Raw genomic sequence first — 23556 nt, 5'->3', positions numbered from 1 at the left:
ATACTTGATTAATTGTTCGTTTCTTATAAAACTAAATTGTTTGCTAGTGTGATCAGCACTTTGATATTGTTTATTTCGTAATGTTAGGAATCGGTTTCAATTTACATTGACCACATACTCCTCGTGGTTCGACACCCTACTTACCCTGACTAGATTACGGTGATTAGGACATTGATTTAATTTTTTTTACTAGATAGCGACAGCCTAGCATCAAAGATCAATTTCAAATATACTAAAGCATGATGTCAATTTTTAGGAAACCGGCTTGTTTCTTGGTAGTGTTAGAAGCAGACAACGGTCTCTACTTCAACCGCTGAAGCCAAATACGTGATAGCCTCGAGTTGTTGTTCACAGGTTTTATGGATCCAGCAGCACTTATGGGATTACGGTTTGAAATTTCTTACTACTCTAATTTATATAATATATCTGCTGCTATTAGTATCACTAAGAATCTCGTTCATTACTCTAAGACGAAACACATCGAGATACGTTATAATTTTATACGTGATTGTTTTGAAAAGAAACTAATCAATCTTGAAAAGATACACACGGATTTTCAAAACGTTGACCTTTTTACCAAGGCTTTTGATAAAACACGTTTTAACTATCTGCTTGGTATTAATGGTCTTAAAACCTTAAAAGAAATTCAATTGCTCGGTTAATCATTTTTATTTTATACATTTTTTTTGTTTATTTTTCTTTCTTTATATTTTGGTTTTTAGGGGGGAGAAAAACAGAAAAATTCAAAAATATTATGATTTTTGTTTGAACACATAAAACCCAAAAACATTCAAATATGAGAAAAACCAAAAACATTGAAAAATTGCTCATCAAAATGAGTTTTTAAAGCAAAAGGGGAAAATGATAGTACATTTACCTAACGGACCTAGCACATAAATAAACCAGACTGAAAAGTGCAAAATTCTAAGCCTACCCATCATCAAAAACAAGAAACAAAACCCTAGAAAGAAAGAAAGAAAATCAAGAAAGACATGCATGGGATGGGCTTTATATATATAAATGAATTGAGATAAGGATTAGGTTACCTTCGGCCACTGACCAGCATCCATTAGATTAGATGATCTCAAGAAAAGAAATAAAGGGAAAGTTTGTGGAGATGGTGAGAGAGTGAGAAAAAGATGACTACATACACCCACCCACCCACTTTTGGAAGACTGGAGGTGGTCATAAAGCAAGAAAAACACTGGAGAAGGTGCGCTTTGGCTCACTCAACTCACTTATTATAATTTTATTATGTGGAATGGGCATCTTTGTATTCGTGCCCACTGTTATATTATAAATAATATATCCATCCATATTTGCATAAATTAACTAAGTTAATGGGGGCATGATTTATGCTCCTAAATCAAGACTGAAATAGAAGTTTTCTACTTTCTTTAATAAAATATACAAACAAGTTTTAACACTAAAAAGTATTTGAACGACGTTGTCTAGATAACTTTTAGAGAAGTGTAAAGTTAGGAGACCAAAAACATGCATGTGACATGTTTTTAAATAAATATACCCTACTAAATAAATAACACTATCCGACCTGAGAGTTAAGATTTGGATATTCTGCTTTTTTTTCTTGGTGTTTCATACAAGCTAGCCTTGAACCTTCTATGCATATACTATAAGCACAAAGGTGTAAAAGTCATATATCGAACTGAAGGTTAAGGCCCTGTACAACTTCAATTGATTTTGCCTTTTTATTTTGATAAAATTGAACATTATCAGCGTATAGAAATACCGACCTTAAGGGAAAATTTTATCGTTTTGCTTTATGTTATTTTTATTATTTTTGCGTGAGTCACAGTCTCACAGATAATTAATTTAAAGAAAAGAGAAAAATATACATGTGAAACATTCACTGTATGAAAGATATAAAATTGTGTTTAATAGGTGGGGTTCATATAAGATTCGTGCTTAATTGAACCTTAAAAACATATCGTAAAGCTACCAAAATATCTGTGTAAAGTTGAAAGTAGACAATTATATCTATAATCATCGTTGGATTATGTGCATAATAAGGTCGAAACTGAAACGACGTTTAAGACGTTATCAGTTAATATGATTCCCTGCTCGAACTCGTAAAAATATATAGTGCTTATTGTAATTTGTTTTGTATTGATTTTCATATTTATTTTCTGCTTGAAAAATGAAAAATACAAAAAATATTTTTGGTGTGTTTTGATATAAATTTTCCAAAATACAAAAAGATTTTATCTTCTTTATTTTCGATTACCGAGCTATGAGAATTTATTATTTGTAAAAGAAAAAGATTTTACCCACATTTTAAGTTAAACCGTTTAAGTTAAGAAATTTTAAAGTATTTCCGCTTAATTTTTAAAGAAAAAGATATTTCTATTATTAACATCAAACTAATAGATCATAATTAAAAGTTCTATTTAAATAAAAAATCAATCAACTTTGGGCAGAATTAAAATTTATTTAAGTATGTGTGCAAAACAATTATAACACTTCACTATTGTGGAGAAGTGACACAATTATTTTAATTATGCATGGGCTAATTTTGCTAGATAAAAATATAGCAAATCACATTTGGGCAGAAGCAAGACATTTGTATCATATTAAGCAAAAACTAACAAAAGCTTTCAATTAGACTTAAATGTTATGGTAAATGTAGCACATCACCTTTTGGTAGAAGTGATACATCCAAATTCACTCAGGTTAAGCTTTTTATGTTTTGTAAAAATTTTTAAGATTTAATTGTTTACAAAATATTTAATTAGGAACAGTTTATGGGAATATTAGAGTTCTCGGAAAATTAGTTATCGAGACTTTTGAGTTCTTGGGAATTATGAGTTCTCAGGAATTTTAGTGAGCCCGCATTTTAGTGGGTTTTCGGGATTTTAAGAGTTTTCAGGTTTTATAAGGTTTTCGGGATTTTGGTAAACCAAAACCATTTTAGAAAAAAACAAAATCTATTTTTAAATCCTTGACACATAAACTATCTATAACCTATAAATTATTTTTATCGTCTTCTCATTCTTGCTTTGGTTTTATGACATACACCTCTTGAATTAGATCGATCTTTAGTGGCATACATCATTCAGAAACAATCATGGATCTAATCATGGAGAATGTGATTGTTACGTCCCTTGTGAGAGAGGTAATATGGAGACTGACTTCTGAAGCGATCCCGAAGTGTGATCCATGTTGGGGAATTGAAAACCAATATTTGACACTCAAAAGAAGATTCTTCGAAATCCAAGAAGTTCTTCATGATGCAAAAGACAAACGTAGCAAGGAACAGGTGGTAGATTCATGGCTTAAGAGTCTCAGATCTGCGTCCCTAATGGTAGAAAATGTGCTGGAGGATGTCTCAGCTCAAGCTTTGCTACAACGTCTAGACCAAAAAAGAGGCATAAACTACATGGTAAGAGCCTTCTTTTCCATTGATCAAAATCATCTTATATTTCGTGTTAGGATTGCTCACAAACTTAGAGCCATGAAAAGAAAACTGGAAGCCATTGCATCCCAGAGATCTGCATTAAGTTTGATCCCCGGTGCGGTAAGTAATTTAGATGTGGAAGTTGCAGATGAAATGCCAGATAGGCAAACTAGCTCGTTTATACATGCTTCACTTATATTCGGTAGAAATGAAGAGACTGAGATGGTAACTAAACAGATATGCAACGAAGGTGCTAGAAATTATGACAATGGTGAGATTCAGGTGTATGGCATATTGGGTATGGGAGGCGTGGGAAAGACTACTCTAGCTCAACTAGTTTATAACAATGATAGGGTGAATAGCTTTTTTAATATTAAATGTTGGGTGTATGTCTCTAAAAATTTCCAAGTTAAAAAGATAATAAAAAGTATAATTGAATCCATAGATAAACGAGAGTGTGGGCTTACACATCTAGAGGTGTTGCAGGAGTCCCTTCAAACAAAGTTAAGGGGAAATAGAATTCTTATTGTGCTAGATGAAGTTAGGATTGAACATGTTGAAAAGCCCAAGTGGGACATATTAGTGGAAACATTAAGTTGTGGGGCTGAAGGAAGTATTGTTGTGTTTACCACACGATCCCAGACGACATGCCAAATGTTGGTTAAAGATCCTGAGTTTCAACATAATATGCCACCTTTATCAGATGAGGACTCATGGTTATTATTTAAAAAGCTTGCATTTGCACAACGAGTAGAGGACAAAGACATAAGTGAGCTAGAGCCTATTGGAAGGGAGATAGTTAGAAAATGTAAAGGACTTCCTTTAGCAGTGAAGACCTTAGGTAGCTTAATGTGGTCAAAACATAGTAAACGTGATTGGGAGCATGTGAACAAAAGCAACATCTGGGAGTTGCTAAAAATGCAAGAGCTGCAAGATGTGCAAGAAACGGAAGAAAATGAGGTCTTCCTAGCTTTGAAGTTTAGCTATGATGATTTGCTTCCACATTTAAAGCAATGTTTCGCTTATTGTTGTTTGTTTCCTAAAGGTTTTGATTTGGAAAAGGATGTGGTTATTGAGTTGTGGGTTGTTAGCGGTTTCATTCCACGGAGAGGAGATATAGACTTGTATGTGCTTGGGGAAGAAATTTTTGATTTCTTGGTTTGGAGGTCCTTCTTTGAGGTTTCAGAGAATAAGAACTACTCAAAAGATAGATATGTAATACCTTGTCAAATGTATGACATGGCACGGAATGTGATGGTTGATGATTGCTTTGTTATAAAGCATGCAGATAAGAAAGTTATAATCCCAAATGAGGCAATTCATTTGAGTTCATCAAGTCTTGATATTCAACTTTCAACCCAGGATTTAGGACGCTCAACATCATTAAGGTCAATATTCATGTTTGGAGCAGAGTTTGAATGTAATATTAGCCAAATTTTCAACCATGTATATCTAAGAGTATTATACTTGTGCGGTATTGGATTAGGGGTACTGCCTGAATCAATTTGCAAACTCAAGCATTTGAAATACTTGAATTTATCATATTCAGGTATAGAAGTTTTACCTGAGTCGATTATTTATCTCCAAAAGTTGCAAGTGCTTCTATTGATATTCTGTTATGAACTGTGTAAGCTACCTGAAGGCCTAAGATACATGAGCTCTCTTCGACTGTTGGACATTAGTTATTGTCATTCACTTCTGTGTTTGCCATCTGGCATCAAAGAACTTAGAAGTTTTCGAAGACTTCCACGGTTTCATGTTGGTAACAAAATTGGTGCCAAAATAGGGGAATTGGGGGATCTAAACCTTCTTGAGGGGGAGTTGGAGATATCAGGACTTGAGAACGTTGAAGACTTAGAAGAAGTCAAGAGTGCCAATCTCAAAGACAAAAGAAAACTGACATGTTTGAAGTTAAGTTGGTCTAACATGTATATGAGAGAAAGTAAACGGGAATTGCAAGAATACGATAAAAATGTTCTCGAGCGACTAGAACCAGATCCGAGTCTCAAGAAACTGAGCATCTTTTTTTACATGGGAAAAATTATTTCTCCAAGTTGGATATTAAAGTTAAATAATTTGGTAGAAATTGGATTTTCTGGGTGTAAGCGATGTGAGTGTATTCCACCACTTGGGAAATTACTCAGTCTTAAGGTCATTAAGCTGTTAGGAATGGATTCTTTGGAGGGTTTCCATAATGATGACATGTCAGAAGACACCAATATGTTTCCTGGTTTACAAGAATTAAACATCTTCATATGTCCAAATTTGGTTTCCTTGCCGCCTAATCTCCAAAAACTCAAGATCTTAAAATTGGAAGAGTGTGGGGCATTAAGTTCGTTGCCGGATGAAAGTTTCAGGAATCTCAACAAAATTGAGATAACCGGATGTAAAAAACTAAGCCAAAAGTATGGGGGCGATTGGTCTAAATTTCTCATATGAATAAAACTGATCCCCCAAGGTAACATTTAATTTTCTACATACTTGTCAAATGAAAACAAAATTGTGAAAATTATCAGTTGCAAATCGAAGCAGAAAACTCTCCATTCTCTAATTGGTAGTTTACTGACTCTAAAGCCGATTATTAAATCTTTTGGTTTTACACAAGTTAAAAAGAATACGATATTTGAAATTAAGATGGTGTGTTTTTCTATCACAATAATATATTTATCTTTTCAAAAGACATTCATAGCATCTTCGTTATCTATTTCATTATGCGTGATTCCCTAGCAAGTTATTGGTGTTTGAGTATACCTAACAAAAGTTTATTAAATCCTTCTGTTATTTACCAATCATGGTTTCAAATGCAGGTTTGGTATTTACCTGTTGCACTGAATTTGGCGCTCTTGCTTGTAGATGTCATGCATTTGTTTTTGCTTCCTTTTGTTTTAATCAAATGAATTTGTGGTATATCCATCTTTGTTCGTTAAGGATCATAACTTCTATGACTTCTTGCGTAAGCTAGCTATGTGAAATTGTGATTTCTACTAAAGTAAATTAATTTGGATAATGCATGTTTTGTTTTAAGGTGCTTGTTTTCAAGACGTGTATCATTGGGGTGTGTTGGGACATTTTCCATTAATGTATACTTGAGGGGTGTCGCGCGATGCGCTGCATGACACAACATTTAGGTAGCGGTTGGTAGAAGGGAATGAGAGACGGAATGGAAGGGTCATTCCAAAGGAATGAAAAAAGTCATGTTTTGTTGTCATGTGATAATGAAACTATTCCATTATGAATGAAATTCCTTCTAAATATATGATTTTCATTCTTTAAGGAGTAGGTGTTTTTTTTTATTCTTTCAAGAAAATGGAATCAACAGCACCACCAATAATAATAATAATAAAATATTATGATTATTATTATATTAGAATTATTATTACATTATCGTATTATTATATTATTGTTATTAATTTTATTACATTACTATTACTTTTTATATTATAATCAATGTTGTAAAACTCCCGAGTAGGCGGCCGAGTACTCCCCGATTACTCCCCGCCTAGATCGAGTACTCCCTGCCTCGGCCGAGTACTCCGTAGGTATTTTCCGAGTAATCCCCGACTATTCCCGAGTAGTCGCGACTCCCCAGTTGACCGCTTAGGACCGCCTAACAACTTTTACAACCTTGATTATAATATAACAATTATTATATTAGAGTTATTGTCGTATTATCAGTATTATTAAAATTATTTGGCAAGTCAAACGCTTCATAACATGCATGTGTGATTCAACATTTTTATGATTATCTTTATTCGCTTTAGTGGTCTCGTTGAAGCGTGCAGGTCTTAAAAATGAGTTAATACGAATATTCATGTTATTAATATTATTTATTATTACTGGGAGCAGCAATAATAATAATAATAATAATAATAATAATAATAATAAAGGGATAAATCATTCCATTCCTATATGGTAATCAAATATGACAATGAGAAGGCAATGATTCATTTCGTTTCTTTGTCCATTCCATTCCCATGTTCATTACATTCTCTCATCCATTCCATTACGTCGTACTAAACATACCCTTAGAGCGGTATTCATTATTTTGTACTAGGCGGCTACTAAGGCCACTTTTAGTTATATATATATATACATATATATATACACACACATATAGGGGTGGAATCTAGTAAAAACTCCTTTTAAAGAAAAAACTTAAAAACTTCTAAAAAAACAATTTTTAACTTTTAATTTTTTTTTTTGAAGTTTCTTTTTTTTTCCATTATTCTTATATGTTGTTATTGGTTAAAAAAAAAAACTTGTCGGTAACCTTGTCGGGGTATAGTGCGCATATGTAATAGTGTGCATTGCATATATGCAAAAGTGTTTGTATTGCATAGAATACAACACAATTGCACATATTTGATACACACTATTGTATATATGCAATATAAGACTAATAAACACATCGAATACACATCAGTACGTATGTGTAATACAACATTAACTCACATGTGCACCACATCGACTTTTATTTTATTATTATTTTTTCCATATAATACAACACTACTACACATATACAATACACAAATATTGAATATGTGCAATAAAACACTATTAAACTCAAAAATACATAGTAATACACATGTGTAATACAACGGTATCGCACAGTAATACGTATGTGCATTACATCGGTTTTTTTTATTTTTTTCGAGTGAAATATAAGAAAATATAAGAGTAATGGCTAAAACAGAATTTTGAAAATACTTTTTTATTTTTAATTAAAAATAATTCTTTAGGAGTTTTTAAGTTTTCTCTCCAAATGTGAGTTTTCTCTTGATCCTCTCCCTATATATATATATATATATATATATAGGGTAAGGATCCTAAGAGAACCATTGGCAAATTGAGAACTTTGAGAACTATTTTGGACCACTAAAAAATACCTCTAAAAAATATTTAAAAAATTATAAAAAAAAAACAAAAATTTTAAAAAACTAAAAAAAATCAAAATTCTTATATTTCATTCTGGTTTTATTAAAAAATGATTTTTTTTAATTCGTATTATACCTATACACATATGTATACTTTCATTTAATCTCTAGTTACGTAATGTACACATGTGTACATTATCATTTACCTTAAATTATACATATGTGCATAGAAAAAACATATGTGTACATATTATACATATATGTATAATTTAGCTAAACCGAGAAAAAAAAAATTTTGGTTTTTTTTATTTTTTTAAAAACCGGGATGATAAATAAGAACTTTGGTTTTTTACTTTTTTATTTTTGTGTTTTTTTGTTTTATGATTTTTTTTGTTTTTGGTTTTTTTGTGGTCCAAAATGATTTTCATAGTTCTGAATTCTCAAAAAATTTTCACATGATCCTGATCCTATATATATATATATATATATATATATATATATATATATACATATAGGGGATGGATCATGCGAGAAGTGGTATTACAGCGAGAAGTGAGAGAAATGAATCTCATCCATTGATTACACACATCAATGGTTTCAAATGCATGATGGTATTTTTGTAATTATCTTGAAGATCTCTTATGATATTATAAGCTAAAAAGGACAAAATGGTCTAAAACTATCAGATTGAAAAAAGTAACGCTTGGAACCCTTATTTCACTCCCAAACCATTTGCCATTATTTGTAGCTTAAAACATGTCACTCAATATGAAAATGATACACAAAATCGACGAGAATAACGACATACACTCTGTTTGCTAGTGTATAAGAATCAATCAACCATCATCATCGTGTTCTTGTGAAGCTTAATTGAGGGTATTTCTGTTTGATTTGGTGACCCTATCAGACGCAAGGCTTCAAGGTATACAGGCTAATATGTGTTTTTTGTTTGAATCAAAGTATCACATAAAATAAGAAATGCCTATAATGTGATATTTTTAATTGTATTTCATCATCGAGGTGTGTTATTCACATTTATATTTTTTATACATATTTTTTTTTTCAATTGAGTTTTGTAGATGTAGTGATATAAGGTTTCCATACTAAGATAATAGGGAAATCAAATTTTTACAAAGATTTAATACATTTAAATGTGTGTGTTGTGGTGTTAGTAATAGATAAATAATTGAGCGGAGGCCTAATTATTTAAAAAGCATGCATGTTGTGTAAGTTGAATGGTTAAATCTACTGCATCCCTAAGATGTCAAGATTTAGTTCCTTTTCAAAGTTTATGCATCTGGTTGTTTCGTGTATTTGGTAATAACTGATGATTTAACAAAGTGTAAGGTTTATATTGTGTAGTTAATAATAATTGAGGACTAGGCACGGGTGTAAGTTTATGAAATCGTATAATAATTAACGATAAAGCATACCTATGCACATACAGACGTACATACAAACATACATACACACGTGCGTATGTACGTACCTATGTCCCTACGTACGTACGTACCTACGCGCATACGCGCCTACATGCCTACGCATCCACATGTGTACATCCCTACGTGCGTACATACTGACATACGTACCGTACCTACAGACGAACAATCATGTGTGCATACATACCTGCATATTAACACTTTGTTTGTGTATGGATTATTATACATAGTATGGTGTGTGTTAGTTATGATGAGTGTGTACTAATTAGTATTACTTGTGTATGATATCAGAAATATTTGTATTATTTGTATTTGATTGGACTCTGTAGGGATGAGTACCATGTTGTGCAGTGAGAAATTAGTGGTATTATAAATGATAAGATCACTTTAAATAATAAAGTTAATAATAATAAAACTAGTTATCACATAAGTTATTTATGTGGGCATAGGTTGTTTGTTATACTGGATGTGATGTTGTAAATATTGCGTACGTAGTAAATATATGAAAATGTGTATGCGATTACTTATTATGAGGGTTATAGCATAAACTGTTGTTCGTTATTGTAGGAGAGAATCATCAAGGCAGAAACAAGAAATGCTTAATTCAAGGACAAAATATGAAGCTAAGATTATGTTGCTTAACATAATTACGATTATACGAAAAGAGCCGACATATGTGTATTCTAAGTTTAGAATGACAATATGCTATTAAGCTGCTTTTTTTATAACCCATGTCTTATGATGGTTTCAATAGTTTTTTTTTGTTATAACTTTTTTAGCATGTTGAACTCGTTAATGTGTTTGAAAATTTTTTTTAAGTGTTAATGAAATGTGTTTAAATTCTAAATGTGAAATTTTTCTTTGATATTCTGTGTATGAGTGTGTATTCTAAGTTATGTGCACGAAAATATTTTGCTTAGTTGGTGTAAATGAAAGAATTATATTAGGTATTGACTTTTTACACGATACTGGATTGCAAGAATTTTATATATTTGGACTACAACTCATGATACATTTTATATTTTATTCAACCAGGTTAAATTTTATGCACATTCAAATATATTTATTATATTAGGTTGCTTTTGCTTTGCAAAGTTTCCACGAGCATCGGAATAAAAACGATAAAAGTTTTATAAAAAGGATATTAAAAAGAATTGTGTAACCCTCCCAGATGATTATTAGTTACCAAATATATAAAAAAGACCTTTTTCTCAATTTACCCTTATGATTAAAATAAATGAAAACCAAAAGAAAAAGTATGATTGGTTGGATTCATTTCTCGCACTTCTTGCAATAAAAATCACTTCTCGAATGAACCTAATCATATATATATATATAATATAGACTGTGGTCAAACAAATAACCACAAACATATGGAGAGAGAAACTCAAAACACATCTCAATGTGTTCGCCTATATTTTTTTGAGAGAGTGTTTTACACATTTTACATTTACTAGTTTACTTGCTTTACGCTTAATTTACATCTTTTACATTTCGTTTGGGAGAGAAACACGTTTCCCAATGCTAGTATTCAGCTTTTTGGAGAGAGAGAGATATGTGTCCCCCAACTTCCAAAAGCATTCACATAGTCAATTCCTAATTCAAGTGTTTACATGTTATACGTAGGGTTTACATGTTTTTCAATTTATTCTGGAAAGAGACATTTATCCATTGTCAATATTCAGCTTTTTGAAGAGAGAGTGAGTGAGAAATGTGTATAACTATTTGACTCTAGATTTGAGTTTTTTGTAGAATTATAATCAGATGGATGCATGTTATCCAACACCATGCGTCTATAACCATCACCATCTTCAACTTCCATTGTAGTGAAGATTGTCCTACAACATCATACTGACATTTCAATCCCTAGCAGATTCAACACTGACAATTTGCCCCGGGGCAATTTGGGAATTTTAATGCTTCAAATAATTGTATTTGTAAATGAACCGAGACAATTTTGGTAGTTATATTTTTGAAAGTTGGCGACTATGCTTGCAATCGAACAATTTCGGTCAGTAAATTGTTGACCGTTTTTGCCATCAAATCAATTTACATTATATTATATTTTTCTATATTTTAAATCTAGCAACGATATTTGCAACCAAACCAATTTTAGTCGCTACGTTATGACCAATTAACAGCCAAAAATTCACTTGCTAGTTTTCCAGCCAACTATTTTTTGGTAGCTGATGTTCCAACCAAACAATTCTGGTAAGAAAATTTATGGCCTTTTTTGATATATTCTATTCTTTAAAAATAGCGGCCATATTTGCAATGGAAAATTTCAGTCGCTACATTTGCGACTGATTAACAACCGAATAAGTTCGGTTGCTAATTTTGCGTCCTATCTTGTTTTAGTTGCTAATTTTGAGACCAAATAATTCGGTCTAAAAATTTGTAACCATTTTTATGACCAAATAAATTTCTATTTTTTATTCTTAAAACTAGCGGCCATAGCTGCAAATAAAACTAACAATTGAAAAAGTAGTGGCTAATTTTGCGTTGATCTTGTTTTGGACACTAATTTTGGACCAAAACAATTTTGGTCAAAAAATTTGCGACCATTTTTGCAACCAAATAAATTTCTATTTTTTTATTTTTTAAAACTAGCGACCATATTTGAAATTAAAACCTTTCGGTCGCCACATTTGTGATCGGTTAACGACCCAAAAAGTTTGATCGCTAATTTTGCGAACGATCTTGTTCTGGCCACTAATTTTGCGACCGAAACAATTTTTGTCAAAAAGTTGCGAACATTTTTGCGACTAAAATAATTTCTATTTTATAATTTTTTTCTTTTTTAAAAATCAGCGACCATAACTGCAACTGAAGAAACTTTAGTCACTACAACCTTGACCTATCAATGACTGAATATGTTCGGTCGTTAATTTTGCGACCGATTTTGTTTTGGTCGCTGATTTTGCGACAAAATTTGTTTTGGTCGGTAAATTTGTGAGCGATACTGATTTGGTTGCTAATGCAGTCACTAATTTTGCGACCATTTTGGCTGGTCGCAAAATTCCTTCGCTTTTGCCCCGCTGTATAATATTGTTAATCCTATCCAGGGTTAACTTAGTGTTTCTTCATTATTGGACCAAAAAGAATAATAACAAAATATTTAAGTAATTTAGAATCTCTATATACTGAAAATGTAAGGCAGAAAGAAAGAAGAATTGTCGAAAGAAGTTAGTTAATTGTAGTGCCATAAATGTGTGCGTTGATGGTAGTAAACATGGGTCTCGTAGGGTCGGGTCAAGTTACCGGCAACAGAAGGTATGAAACAATTGATGAAAGTAGAGTTGAACAAGCTTTCAACGATATCGATAAATGTGAATACGTCTTAACTTTTTATGAGCGTGAATACGCTCAAACTTTTTAATAGCGCGAATACGCTTTACTTTTTAAACTCATTTATAATATATGGATATATGTTGTCGATATTTAAGAGTTAGAAAATAATTATGAATGATTGGTTCAAATCTTTTATAAATATGTTAAACAATGATTGGTTTAGATACTTGGAAAATGTTTTGATGCAAGGTAGTAACTAGACACTCAGGCTAAAATACACGTGTGTTTAGATCCTTACATACTTGATTTGTAGTAGACGTACTACAAACACAAATTGCACAAATTTAATGTATTGTTGTTATTATTAACTAATATATATATATATATATATATATATAAATATATATATATATATATAAATATATATATATATATATATATAAAGGATAGCTTTGGTGCCGCTAAATCGTCATTGGATCACTTGGCAGCACCTTATTAACAATAATCTTGGTTAAAGGCCAACACGAATTGCATAAACAAATTTATTGTATTGTTATTGTTGTTATTATTAATAATAATATTTAAGGTTCATGTATCCGTTTTTCTATTAGGTTTTATCAATCAATATGAGCTTTTAATTTATATAATTACAATTTCAGGAGAACTATGCATCACGATTTTGTACCCTTTGCATCTAAGTTTGTACTTGGTTTTAATTAGACCGTCATTTCCACTACACCTCCACTCTTCATCTCTTTCTGCTTCCACTATGTTCCTCAAATCACCATAACCAAAGCCGCTTCCTCTTCGTTCCTCCGCCATCGCCATCTCAATCAGAACTTTTGTCGTTTTCACCAATATGTTTCAACAAGGCAGCCCGAGGTAGTCATCGGCTACTGTATCAGTGATGTTGCGCTTCCACGGTTTTTACGCCACCCTTCGTCTTCCTTGTCGGAATCTTGGTGGCGTTGACAGTGACAATTTTGGACGTGCAAACCCAGATCAAGAACCTTAATTTCTCCGTTTCTCCCCTAAGGTATGTTGTTCTTCACTTATTTTCATCTAGGTATGTTTATTTATTAGGTTTTTGATAAAAGTTTGTGTTTTTATTTGTTTCAACTGAAATTGATGAAGTTTTCTTTTAGATAAGCAAGGAAATTGCAGCACTATGGATCCTTAAGCATCCCCTTATTGTTGCCGGGTTCGATTTTCGAACCCTTGGCGGCCGTGGTGTGGTGTTGGTGGTGGTCGAATAGGGTGGTGGTTGTTATGGTTTATGGTGGAAGTGTTGTGGCACGATGGTCCGGTTAGATTTCCAGACCCTTTTTTCAGACCCTAAGTCTTCTGCATTGTTATGGACCCACGTCCGTCGTCATCTATCATTGCCGGGTTCTAATTTGGAACCCTTGGTGGCAGTAGGGTGGTGGTTATTAGTTGTCTATGGGTCGGTTTTGTTGATAAAGGCTATGATGATAACGTATCTGAGCCTATTTGTAATTCTATTTCTTAACAACCATTGATGAACCAACTTTTCTTACATCTGTTTTGATATATTTTTTTAAGGAGAGCCTAAAGTTTCATCTTCTTGGTTAATAATTTAACATTGATATTTCAGGCAATGGCTCAAGTTGGTAGTTTGATAATGCAGCAACCGGAAGTACGTAGGCGGTCATGTGAGAATTTCTTCTTCACGAGAACTAACAAGGTGAGGTTTAGAAAGCCGGTGGTGGCGGGAGACATCTTGGTAATGACAATGACATTTGGTGATATATTGGTCTTAAAACATGTGTTCTACATAAACAAAAAATTGTGCAAGTCACCTGAAACCATTGTTCATATTTTTTTTATTACTTTGTTGTCACATATTAAGATGAGTTCCTTTTGTTTTCTATTAGCGACTACAATTAATCAAACTTATAATATGTTGTGTTTCTGAACTTTTTAAGCGTTTGTGGAAACCTTCCAAATAATGCTTTTGAACTTTTGATAATACACATGATCTGTTTATGATTGAAAACATATTATAAATGATAATCAATTAAAAGTAATATTGTTTGCAATGAGTTCTATTAACATTTTAATTACTAGAAAGAAATCTCTCTTTTTTTTTCTATAATTAAGTTTCTTAATCAAACTACATATGTTGTGCAGGTTCACCACAACTGGAAATAACTCCTGGAACAAAAGTTGCAATAAATGTAACTACTGCAGACACAATCAGCCAGGTTAAGGTACACCAAACAATTAGCCTCTACAATTTGGACTTTCAAGAACGTTCCAGTTATAAAAGAAACCCTAACACCTTATTTTCTTTTTGTCAATATCAGACTCCAAAAAACTACCATCAACAGCTTTGATAGCAGCCGGCGTCATCCTCAACTGCACAATTGCTCACTAAGAATGCCCATGAAAGCTCGGTAATAACGGAACTTCTTTACTCTATTTATATAGCTTACATTAACAAATTAACTCCTCTATAGAACCGCCATACTTGCTTGGCACCATTCACGCTGATCGCAGGTTCGCAACAGTGCTTATGTAGCCTTCTCAAGCTGCCCAAGAAACTGTACTATCAAAAGAGAAATAATACAAAGTTCGTGTGTGAAGACCACGACGAGGATAAGCATCCGAAATTCATGTAAGTGGGCATTCTTTTAAACTACTAACATGGATTGTGATAAACAACTACAAAAAATTATAGACCTGTTATAAGACAACAAATGGGTCGATTTTGGTTAGGCTTTTTATCTGACTGTTACTTCAATTTTGCTGGTTAATTTTTGTTAGCTGGATAATTCAAAACTTAATTGCACATGTTGAAATAAAGACTGAGTCATGGAATGACCTGATCTTCAGCAAGTTTACGTTTAAGTAGTTTAGTCAGTTTCTGTTTTGTTTGTTAAGCTTTTTATGTTTATGAACGTTGGTTGTTTTGGCTATTTAAAGCCCATTTGATTATTGAATAATAGATAACATTCATTCATCCTTTATTCGCTTATCTCTCTTAATTTCTCTCAAACCCTATAAACCCTAATTCCTCAAACTCTTTTAACTACAAAAACTACAATCATATTTGTGTGATCTGATCCAACAAAGTCGTATCAGAGCCACACCCACTCCTCCGATTTGAAGACTCTTGCTGGTAGAAGTATTGATTGAATGGCAGGAAGTAACATGACAGGAGTGGTTCCATCGACTCCCCTTCCCATCTTCAAAGGTGAGGGGCATGAGTTTTGGAACATAAGAATGAAGACCCTACTTATCTCACATGATATGTGGGATTTTGTTAAAAGTGCGTTTAATGAGGAAGATGCTGATCTGCCTAGGTTACGTGAAAACAGGAAGAAATATGCAAGGGCTTTGTCACTAATTTAGCAAGCGGTACATGATGAAGTGCTCTCTCGCATTGCAGATGCCATCACTTCAAAGCAAGCCTGGATCCTGCTCCAGGCTGAATCCAAAGTAAAAATGGTGAAATTACAAGGGCTGCGACGTGAGTTTGAAACACTTCAAATGAAAGAAGGAGAAGGGATTGCTGATTTTTTGTCAAAAGTAATGAAGATTGTAAACCAGAAGAGAGCTTATGGGGAGGAAGTATCGGATCAGTTGGTGGTGGAGAAAGTTCTTTGTAGTCTACCTCCATGTTGGGACCATGTTGTAACTGCTATAGAAGAATCAAAGGACCTGTCAAGATTATCCTTTGATCAACTGATGGGGTAATTGCAGGCTCATGAGGGTAGAGTAAATCGAAAGGTTGATCAAGCAGAAGAGGAGCATGCTTTTCAAGTTAAAGAAGATGATGGCGGTTCTGGCTATCGTGGTCGTGGAAGAGGTTGAGGCCGTGGTAGGTCTCATGTACAATGCTACAACTGTTATATATATGGCCATGTTCAAGCAAACTGTTGGAGTGAACCACAATCCCATGCTGCTGTTGAAGATAATGAAGAAGAAGGAGAGTTGTTTGATCAAATGGCAATGGCTAGTGAAGATAAATCCTTGAAAGTAGCTGCAAAGGGCGACCAAAGTAATTGTGATGTTTGGTTCATTGACAGTGGATTCTCAAATCATATGACAGGGCAACGGCCCTTGTTTAAAAGGTTAGATGATTCCAAAACAAGCGTTAAAATGGGAAACGTAAAGCTATTAATGTTGAAGGAAAGGGAACCGTGAAGCTTGAAGTAAGTGAAGGAAGGTACAAAGTTTTAAATAAGGTGCAATTTTCTCCAGAGTTAGGATATAACTTGCTAAGTGTTGGGCAATTGATGAAGGCTGGGTACTGTTTATTATTTGATGATGATGCTTGTGTTATAACACACAAGAAAACAAGAGATACTGTGTGTAAAGTTCCCATGTCTGGAAATAACACATTTCCTTTAAACATTGCTAAGACTAAATCCACAGCCTTGGCAATGGTTGATAACACGTCCCTACTTTGGCATCTTCGTTATGGGCACTTATATGAACAAGGGTTGAGGACCCTAAGTGACAAGGAGCTTGTTGCTGGTTTGCCAAAGATAAAAAATTGGGCAGTGTGTCAAGGGTGTGCACTAGGGAAAGCTACTCGTAAGCTGTTTCCCACTCATGCCTGGAGGTCAACTAAAGTTCTTGAATTAGTGCACACTGATGTTTGTGGGCCTATGCCAGTCAAGTCCATTGGAGGTAATGTATTCTTTGTGTTATTCACTGATGACTTTAGTAGAATGACTTGGGTGTACTTCTTACACACCAAGTCAGAAGTCTTTAACAAATTCAGGATTGGGAAGGCTTTGATTGAGAAAGAGTCGGGTATGGAAGTTATGGCTCTTAGGAGTGACAATGGAGGTGAGTTCTACTCACAAGAATTTAATGATTTTTGTGATATGCATGGAATTAGAAGGCCACGTACAACACCATATACTCCAGAGCAAAATGGAGTATCCGAACGAAAGAATAAAACTATGATGGAAATGGCCATACATATGATTGAAGGAAAACAATTAAGCAAGTGTTTTTGGGGTGAGGCAGTGGCCACATCAGTGTATTTGTTAAATCGATCACTGTTAGGTCCCTTTTTGTTTATTTAGTCTTTTGAATTGAAATTTTGTATGTATTGGGCTTTAGTTGTTTATTTTGTTTGTATCTATGGCCCAAGGGAAATAATGTAATCAAGCCCATTGGGCACTTGATAATGACACATTTCTCATGCATGCTTCCCTATAAATAGGAAGCATGGCATGAGAGAAAAGAACCTTTTGCCAAACTTTCTAACTTACATATACTTACTTTCTCTCTAGCTCTCTCCTCTCTCTCACTCTTTCACTCTCTTTCTCACTCTCTAAAACCCGAAAATAAACTCTCAAGATCCGAGACCACCTAGGTGACTTAGTGTGATTTTCGCTAGCACTAAGTTTGGTTGATCCAAATATTGTTGTTAGATCCACCCGCGTCGGAACCTACAATTGGTATCAGCGCTTCGGCTCACTAGTTGAGGGTTTTTGGATCACAACCTTGGGTTTTGATCCTGGGAAAAGAAAAGAAGGCTTCTTGCAAAGAAAAACCATAAAAACAAGAAAAACACCAAAAATACAAAAAGAATTGGTTTCAAGTTGATAATCATGTCTTAGAGTGTGTTCTTGGTGAAAATAACAAATGCACTAGCTTTAGATCTAAAAGTTTTGGGTTTAAAGGTGTTAAAATTAAAGTTACGGGTTTGAAAATTGTTAAAAATGATAAGTAAGATTTTCGCATCGCATGGCATGAGAGTCTGTGTACCTACTTTTGACCAGATCTGACAAAGTTAGGTGGAACAGATCCCTAGAAAGATTGTTTCTAAAAAAAACTGAACTTTTTCGCATAAGCAAGAATTTCGCTTCGCATAGGTTTTTCGCATCGCACAAGGTTTTTTCGCTTCGCTTGAAATTGTGTTTCGCTTCGCATCATTGTTTCGCTTCGCATCATTGTTTCGCTTCACTTGAAACAGTTTCGCTTCGCGTAGCATAATTTCGCTTCGCATAGCACAGTTTCGCTTCGCATCATTCTTCATCAAAAAATTTTCGCTTCGCTTGGAACAACTTTTTCGCTTCGCATAAGCTTGCTTCGCGCGGAATTCTTGTCTGTGTTAGAATTCAAAACCGTTTAAGTACTGTTAAGTGTTTGAGACTGCTGAGATCATGACGAGCACTGATTCTGAGTTGTTGAAGGGGTACTTGCTGTTAGAAAACCAAGTGGGAACACCTACAAAGCCTCCAAAGTATATGACCTTAGATGATAACTTTGCCGATTTTAATTGGAGGTTTATGAATTTTATCTCGTTGACTGATTTTAACTTAATGAGATGCTTTGAACAAGGTCCACATGTTCCCGTGACTGTCACTCAAGCTGGGGAACAACTAAAGACACCTGAAAAATATGATGATAATGATAGGGCCTTGTTAGAACAAGACAAGAAACCATATCTCACTTTAACCGTTTGTCTTAGACTCTACGTGAACACATAAGTGCCAAGGGTTTGTGGGATGCACAAGAAAGCCCTATTGAAAGAAGAATTCAATATGTTCAACCAACGTCAACGTGAAGCTATGTTGGACTTGGTAAAGAGGTTTTAAAAGTTGATGGTTAGAATCAGGGCTACTAGTGTCAACATTCCAAACTCTAAAGTCAACCACAAGTTAATGAATTCATTGCCTTACAGCTGGAGTACCAATACAGTCACAATCAAGAGAACCACAAATTTGAATGCCATGACAAACACTGATTTGATTTCCACTATCAAGTCATTTGAAATGGATGAGCAAATGAGAATGAATAATCATCTGAGTTCTCTGAATCAAGCTGGGATGAATACTGCATCAACAATGCCAACTGCTTTTATAAGCAAAACCCAGCAGAATATGTATCCTGTAACCACTCCAAAGTACTCCTCAAGTGTGCCATCACAGACTACCGCATTTATTTCAACCAGCAATCAGTCCACGTCATCTGGCTCTAGTTCATTTCAGAAGGTTGTAGACAGTGCGGTTGAACAAGCCTTGAAAGCTCATGGGATTTCTTCATCTTCAAAGCCTCAGCCAAGTAAAAGTTCAAGCTACTGTGAAGCTATTCCTTTTTTGAATGAATCAAATATTGCACTAGTCCATGCTTTTCTTTCAAGTCATGAAGAGCTGATGCAAGGAAATCTGCTGCCACCACAATTTGAGATAGGAGATCTAAGAGACATCAACAACAAGGATCTCGAGAAGATGGATATCAAATATCAGATGGCTATGGCAGTTCACAGAGCTACAAACTTCATGAAGATGTATGCGAAAGACAGTTTCAAGGATTCTGATAGGAAGCGGATTGGTTTTGATAAGTCAGAGCTTCGATGCTACAACTGCAGTGAGATGGGTCACTTTGCAAGGGAGTGCACTAATCCTCCCAAACTAGCAAATGACATTCATGTGACTGAGGTGACCGAAGAAGATAACAACAAGTCAGCTGGGAAGAAGCCTGAACTGCACAAGCCAAGCAGCTCTGGTCCAAGAATTGGAGGTCATCCACACAAGGGCAACTCAAGCACAAACACTAGAGCCCTTGTCTCTCAGACAGAGGTCCAAATTGTGGATTGGGATGATCAATTTTAGGAGCTGAATAATCCACTCAACGTGGCTGTAATGGCTTTCTCTTCCAATAATGAGGCTTCTTCATCTTCAGCTGCAAGTTCTGATGCGTCACCACTCGATGAGGTAAATCACAATCTCTGTTCTCAGGCTTGCATTGATAAGGTTACATATTATAGATATCATCAAAACTAAGTTTTGAAAGAAAATGCAAAACTTCGACAATTAAATGCTGAATATGTAAAGGCTAAAAAGATTTACGTTGAGAAGATTGATACTCATCATAATGATGTGGCAAATCTTAAACTTAAAATTTTTCAAAAGGAGCATGATGTTATATATTATAAAAACATAGTGAATGAATTGAAAGATGAAATTGAAAAATTGAAACTTGATGCTCTTGATAAACAGGAAAAGGAAAAACAAGTTGAAAGATTTGAAGCATCATCTAAGAAATTGGATAATCTTATTGGAGCCCAGAGAAGTACTAAAGTTAAAGCAGGGATAGGATATGATTATTCAGCGGTACCTCCACCGATGAATGATAATTATACTAGCTTGCCTCACTTTAGCTATAATACTTCTCCCAAGGAACAAATGTCATATGGGGTTGGTAGAATACCAAAACCAGTGAAATTTGTTCCTGCGGTGTCACAAACTGCTTCTCCAATTCAATCATTTGATAAGTCTAACTTCAATGTGTCTTGCGGAGTAGGTGATATAATTGATAGTGATTGTGGGAAGGTTAACCAGGGTAGTAAGCAAAATGGAGAGTTAGAACCCCTTTTTAAGTCTTGTGTGGGTCTAACAAAGTCAATTAACAATCCTGTTTGTAATAAAGTTTGTGAATCTATGTTGGGAAGTCTAATGTCAGGATCAAAAGCTGTAATTTGTGAAACTTCTAGTGATGAAAGTTGTAAAGATGTTTGTAATGAAACTGAATGTTCTTCATCTGATTCAGAGTGTGAAACAGTTTTTGACGAAACCATTGAAGCTAAGGTTGATGAACAGACTTGTCCTAGTTGCTCATCAACTGATCATGACATTGAGAATTTGAGAAAACAAGAATCAAATTTTGAAAATGAAAAACCAAGCACTTCCTGTAAATATGTGCCACCTAAGAAAGCTTCATTTTCTCAAAATACAAATTGTAAAAATAGTTCTCAATTTTATGATCAATTTGATAGTGCCTATTACTACTCTTGACAGAAACCTAGGCAATCAAATTATTTTGCAACTCATCATTCAAATGTTTACAATTATCAGTCAGATAAAGGTTACCAACATGTTAACCAGACCACATCACCTTATCCCACACATCTCAGTGTTTATGATGTCTATAAATGCAACCAAAGAAAATGTTGCTTCGTTTGTGGAAATCCGTCTCATCTTGCAAGACATTGCAAGAACTGACACAAACAACAAAAAGATTTCAACGGTAAGTTTGGTCAGACATTTCCTAAGGTGGATCCAAATCCTAAGAAAATGTCTAACCAAACTCACTCCACTGCCAGTAAGTCAGATTTCAAGACCAAAAATGTCAAGAAAATAAAGAAACCATTTTGGCTAACCCAGAGGGAAAGAAAAAGGTTAGCAAAGGGTCTAGAAGCTGAAAAGCCAAAGGGCCCTTCAAATGTTTTCAACAAGAAACACACTGAGGACTTTGTTGTTAAGTCCAAACCCAAGAGAAGGCAATCCAAAAAACTGTTTCAAAACCGAGGAAATCATAATTCAAGTTCCTCAAGGGATTGCTCTTCTGATTCTGATTCTCCAAAAGATTTTATTTTTAAGAAACATAAAATTAAACTAGGTGATTTTCTGTTTAATTTTCCCGAGACAAGCACGTCTTGGGAAACCCTCCACTAACTAGTTGTTCATGTGTGTAGGGTTAACCTGGAAGGCCTGTCAATATTATTTGGTACTTGGATAGTGGCTTCACCCGACATATGACAGGAGATGACCCCCTGTTGTTTGACATCAAACCATTCGACGGTGGGCATGTCTCTTTTGCCGGTGACGTTGGAGGAGAAATAACAAAACAAGGCAAGGTCTCAAATGGTACGTTGACCTTTGATGAAGTCAACCTGGTTGAACAGCTCAATCACAACCTTCTCAGCATGTCACAAATCTGCGATAAGCATTACTCTACTCTTTTCACAGAAAATGAGTGCCATATTCTTAACCTGGTTTTAAAGTCCTAGAAGAATGGATTCTGTTGCGCACTCCGAGGCACAATGATGCTTACATTCTAGACATGAGAAGTAATTATTCCATGCGTGCTGCTTCCTGTTTGATGTCCAAGGCCTCGAAGAACGATTCATCCTTATGGCATCGACGTTTGGGTCACGTTAATTAAAAACTTGAATAAGTTAGTTAAAGATGACCATGTGAGGGGTTTACCCATAAAATCTTTTAATTGTGCAGAAAAATGTTTATCTTGAATAAGTTAGTTAAATCCTATTGTCTGGTTATTACTAATGATTTTTCGCGTTTTAGTTGGACTTTCCTGCTAGGACACAAGGATGAGACTGCTCAGTTTCTGCTTCGGTTCATCATTTTGGTTGAGAACCAAACTGACAAAAGAGTCAAGTGCATAAGAAGTGATAACGGAACAGAATTCTGAAACAAAACTGTCAATGACTTCTGTCACAACAAGGGAATCGTTCGTCAGTTCAGCGGCCCTTACATTCCTGAACAAAATGGGGTGGCTGAAAGACGAAACCGTACATTGGTTGAAGCTGCTAGAACCATGCTGTCATACTCCAAACTTCCTTTGTTTTTCTGGGGAGAAGCTATCAACACTGCCTGCTTTACCCAGAACCCAGAACCTGTGTTGCTAAATAAAAGACTGAATAAGACACCTTATGAAGTCTTTTGTGGAAACAAGCCAAGGGTAAATTTCTTCAGGACGTTTGGATGCCCTTGCACCGTGCTCCAAACAAACGTCGCTACAACTTCCA

The 23556-nt window shown here is 34.5% G+C and overlaps 1 protein-coding gene across 1 annotated transcript; it reads left to right on the top strand.

Moving 5' to 3' along the window:
- The first annotated feature begins 3097 nt into the window (after nucleotides 1-3097).
- On the top strand, nucleotides 3098-5854 carry LOC143620871 (disease resistance protein RGA2-like). The gene has a single exon (XM_077092456.1). It carries the CDS (start codon nucleotides 3098-3100, stop codon nucleotides 5852-5854), a length of 2757 nt encoding a protein of 918 aa, XP_076948571.1.
- The last annotated feature ends 17702 nt before the right edge of the window (nucleotides 5855-23556 follow it).

Source organism: Bidens hawaiensis, unplaced genomic scaffold, assembly GCF_021521415.1.
Source record: "Bidens hawaiensis isolate Kalapana, Puna unplaced genomic scaffold, B.hawaiensis_p1.1 tig00002717_1, whole genome shotgun sequence".
Classification (NCBI taxonomy): domain Eukaryota; kingdom Viridiplantae; phylum Streptophyta; class Magnoliopsida; order Asterales; family Asteraceae; genus Bidens; species Bidens hawaiensis.
Note: the sequence above shows the minus strand (reverse complement) of the source record. Positions and strands in the feature narration are given on the sequence as shown.

Excerpts from the sequence above, each read along its gene's own strand:
- LOC143620871 (XM_077092456.1), top strand. The coding sequence starts at position 3,098 with ATGGAGAATGTGATTGTTACGTCCCTTGTGAGAGAGGTAATATGGAGA.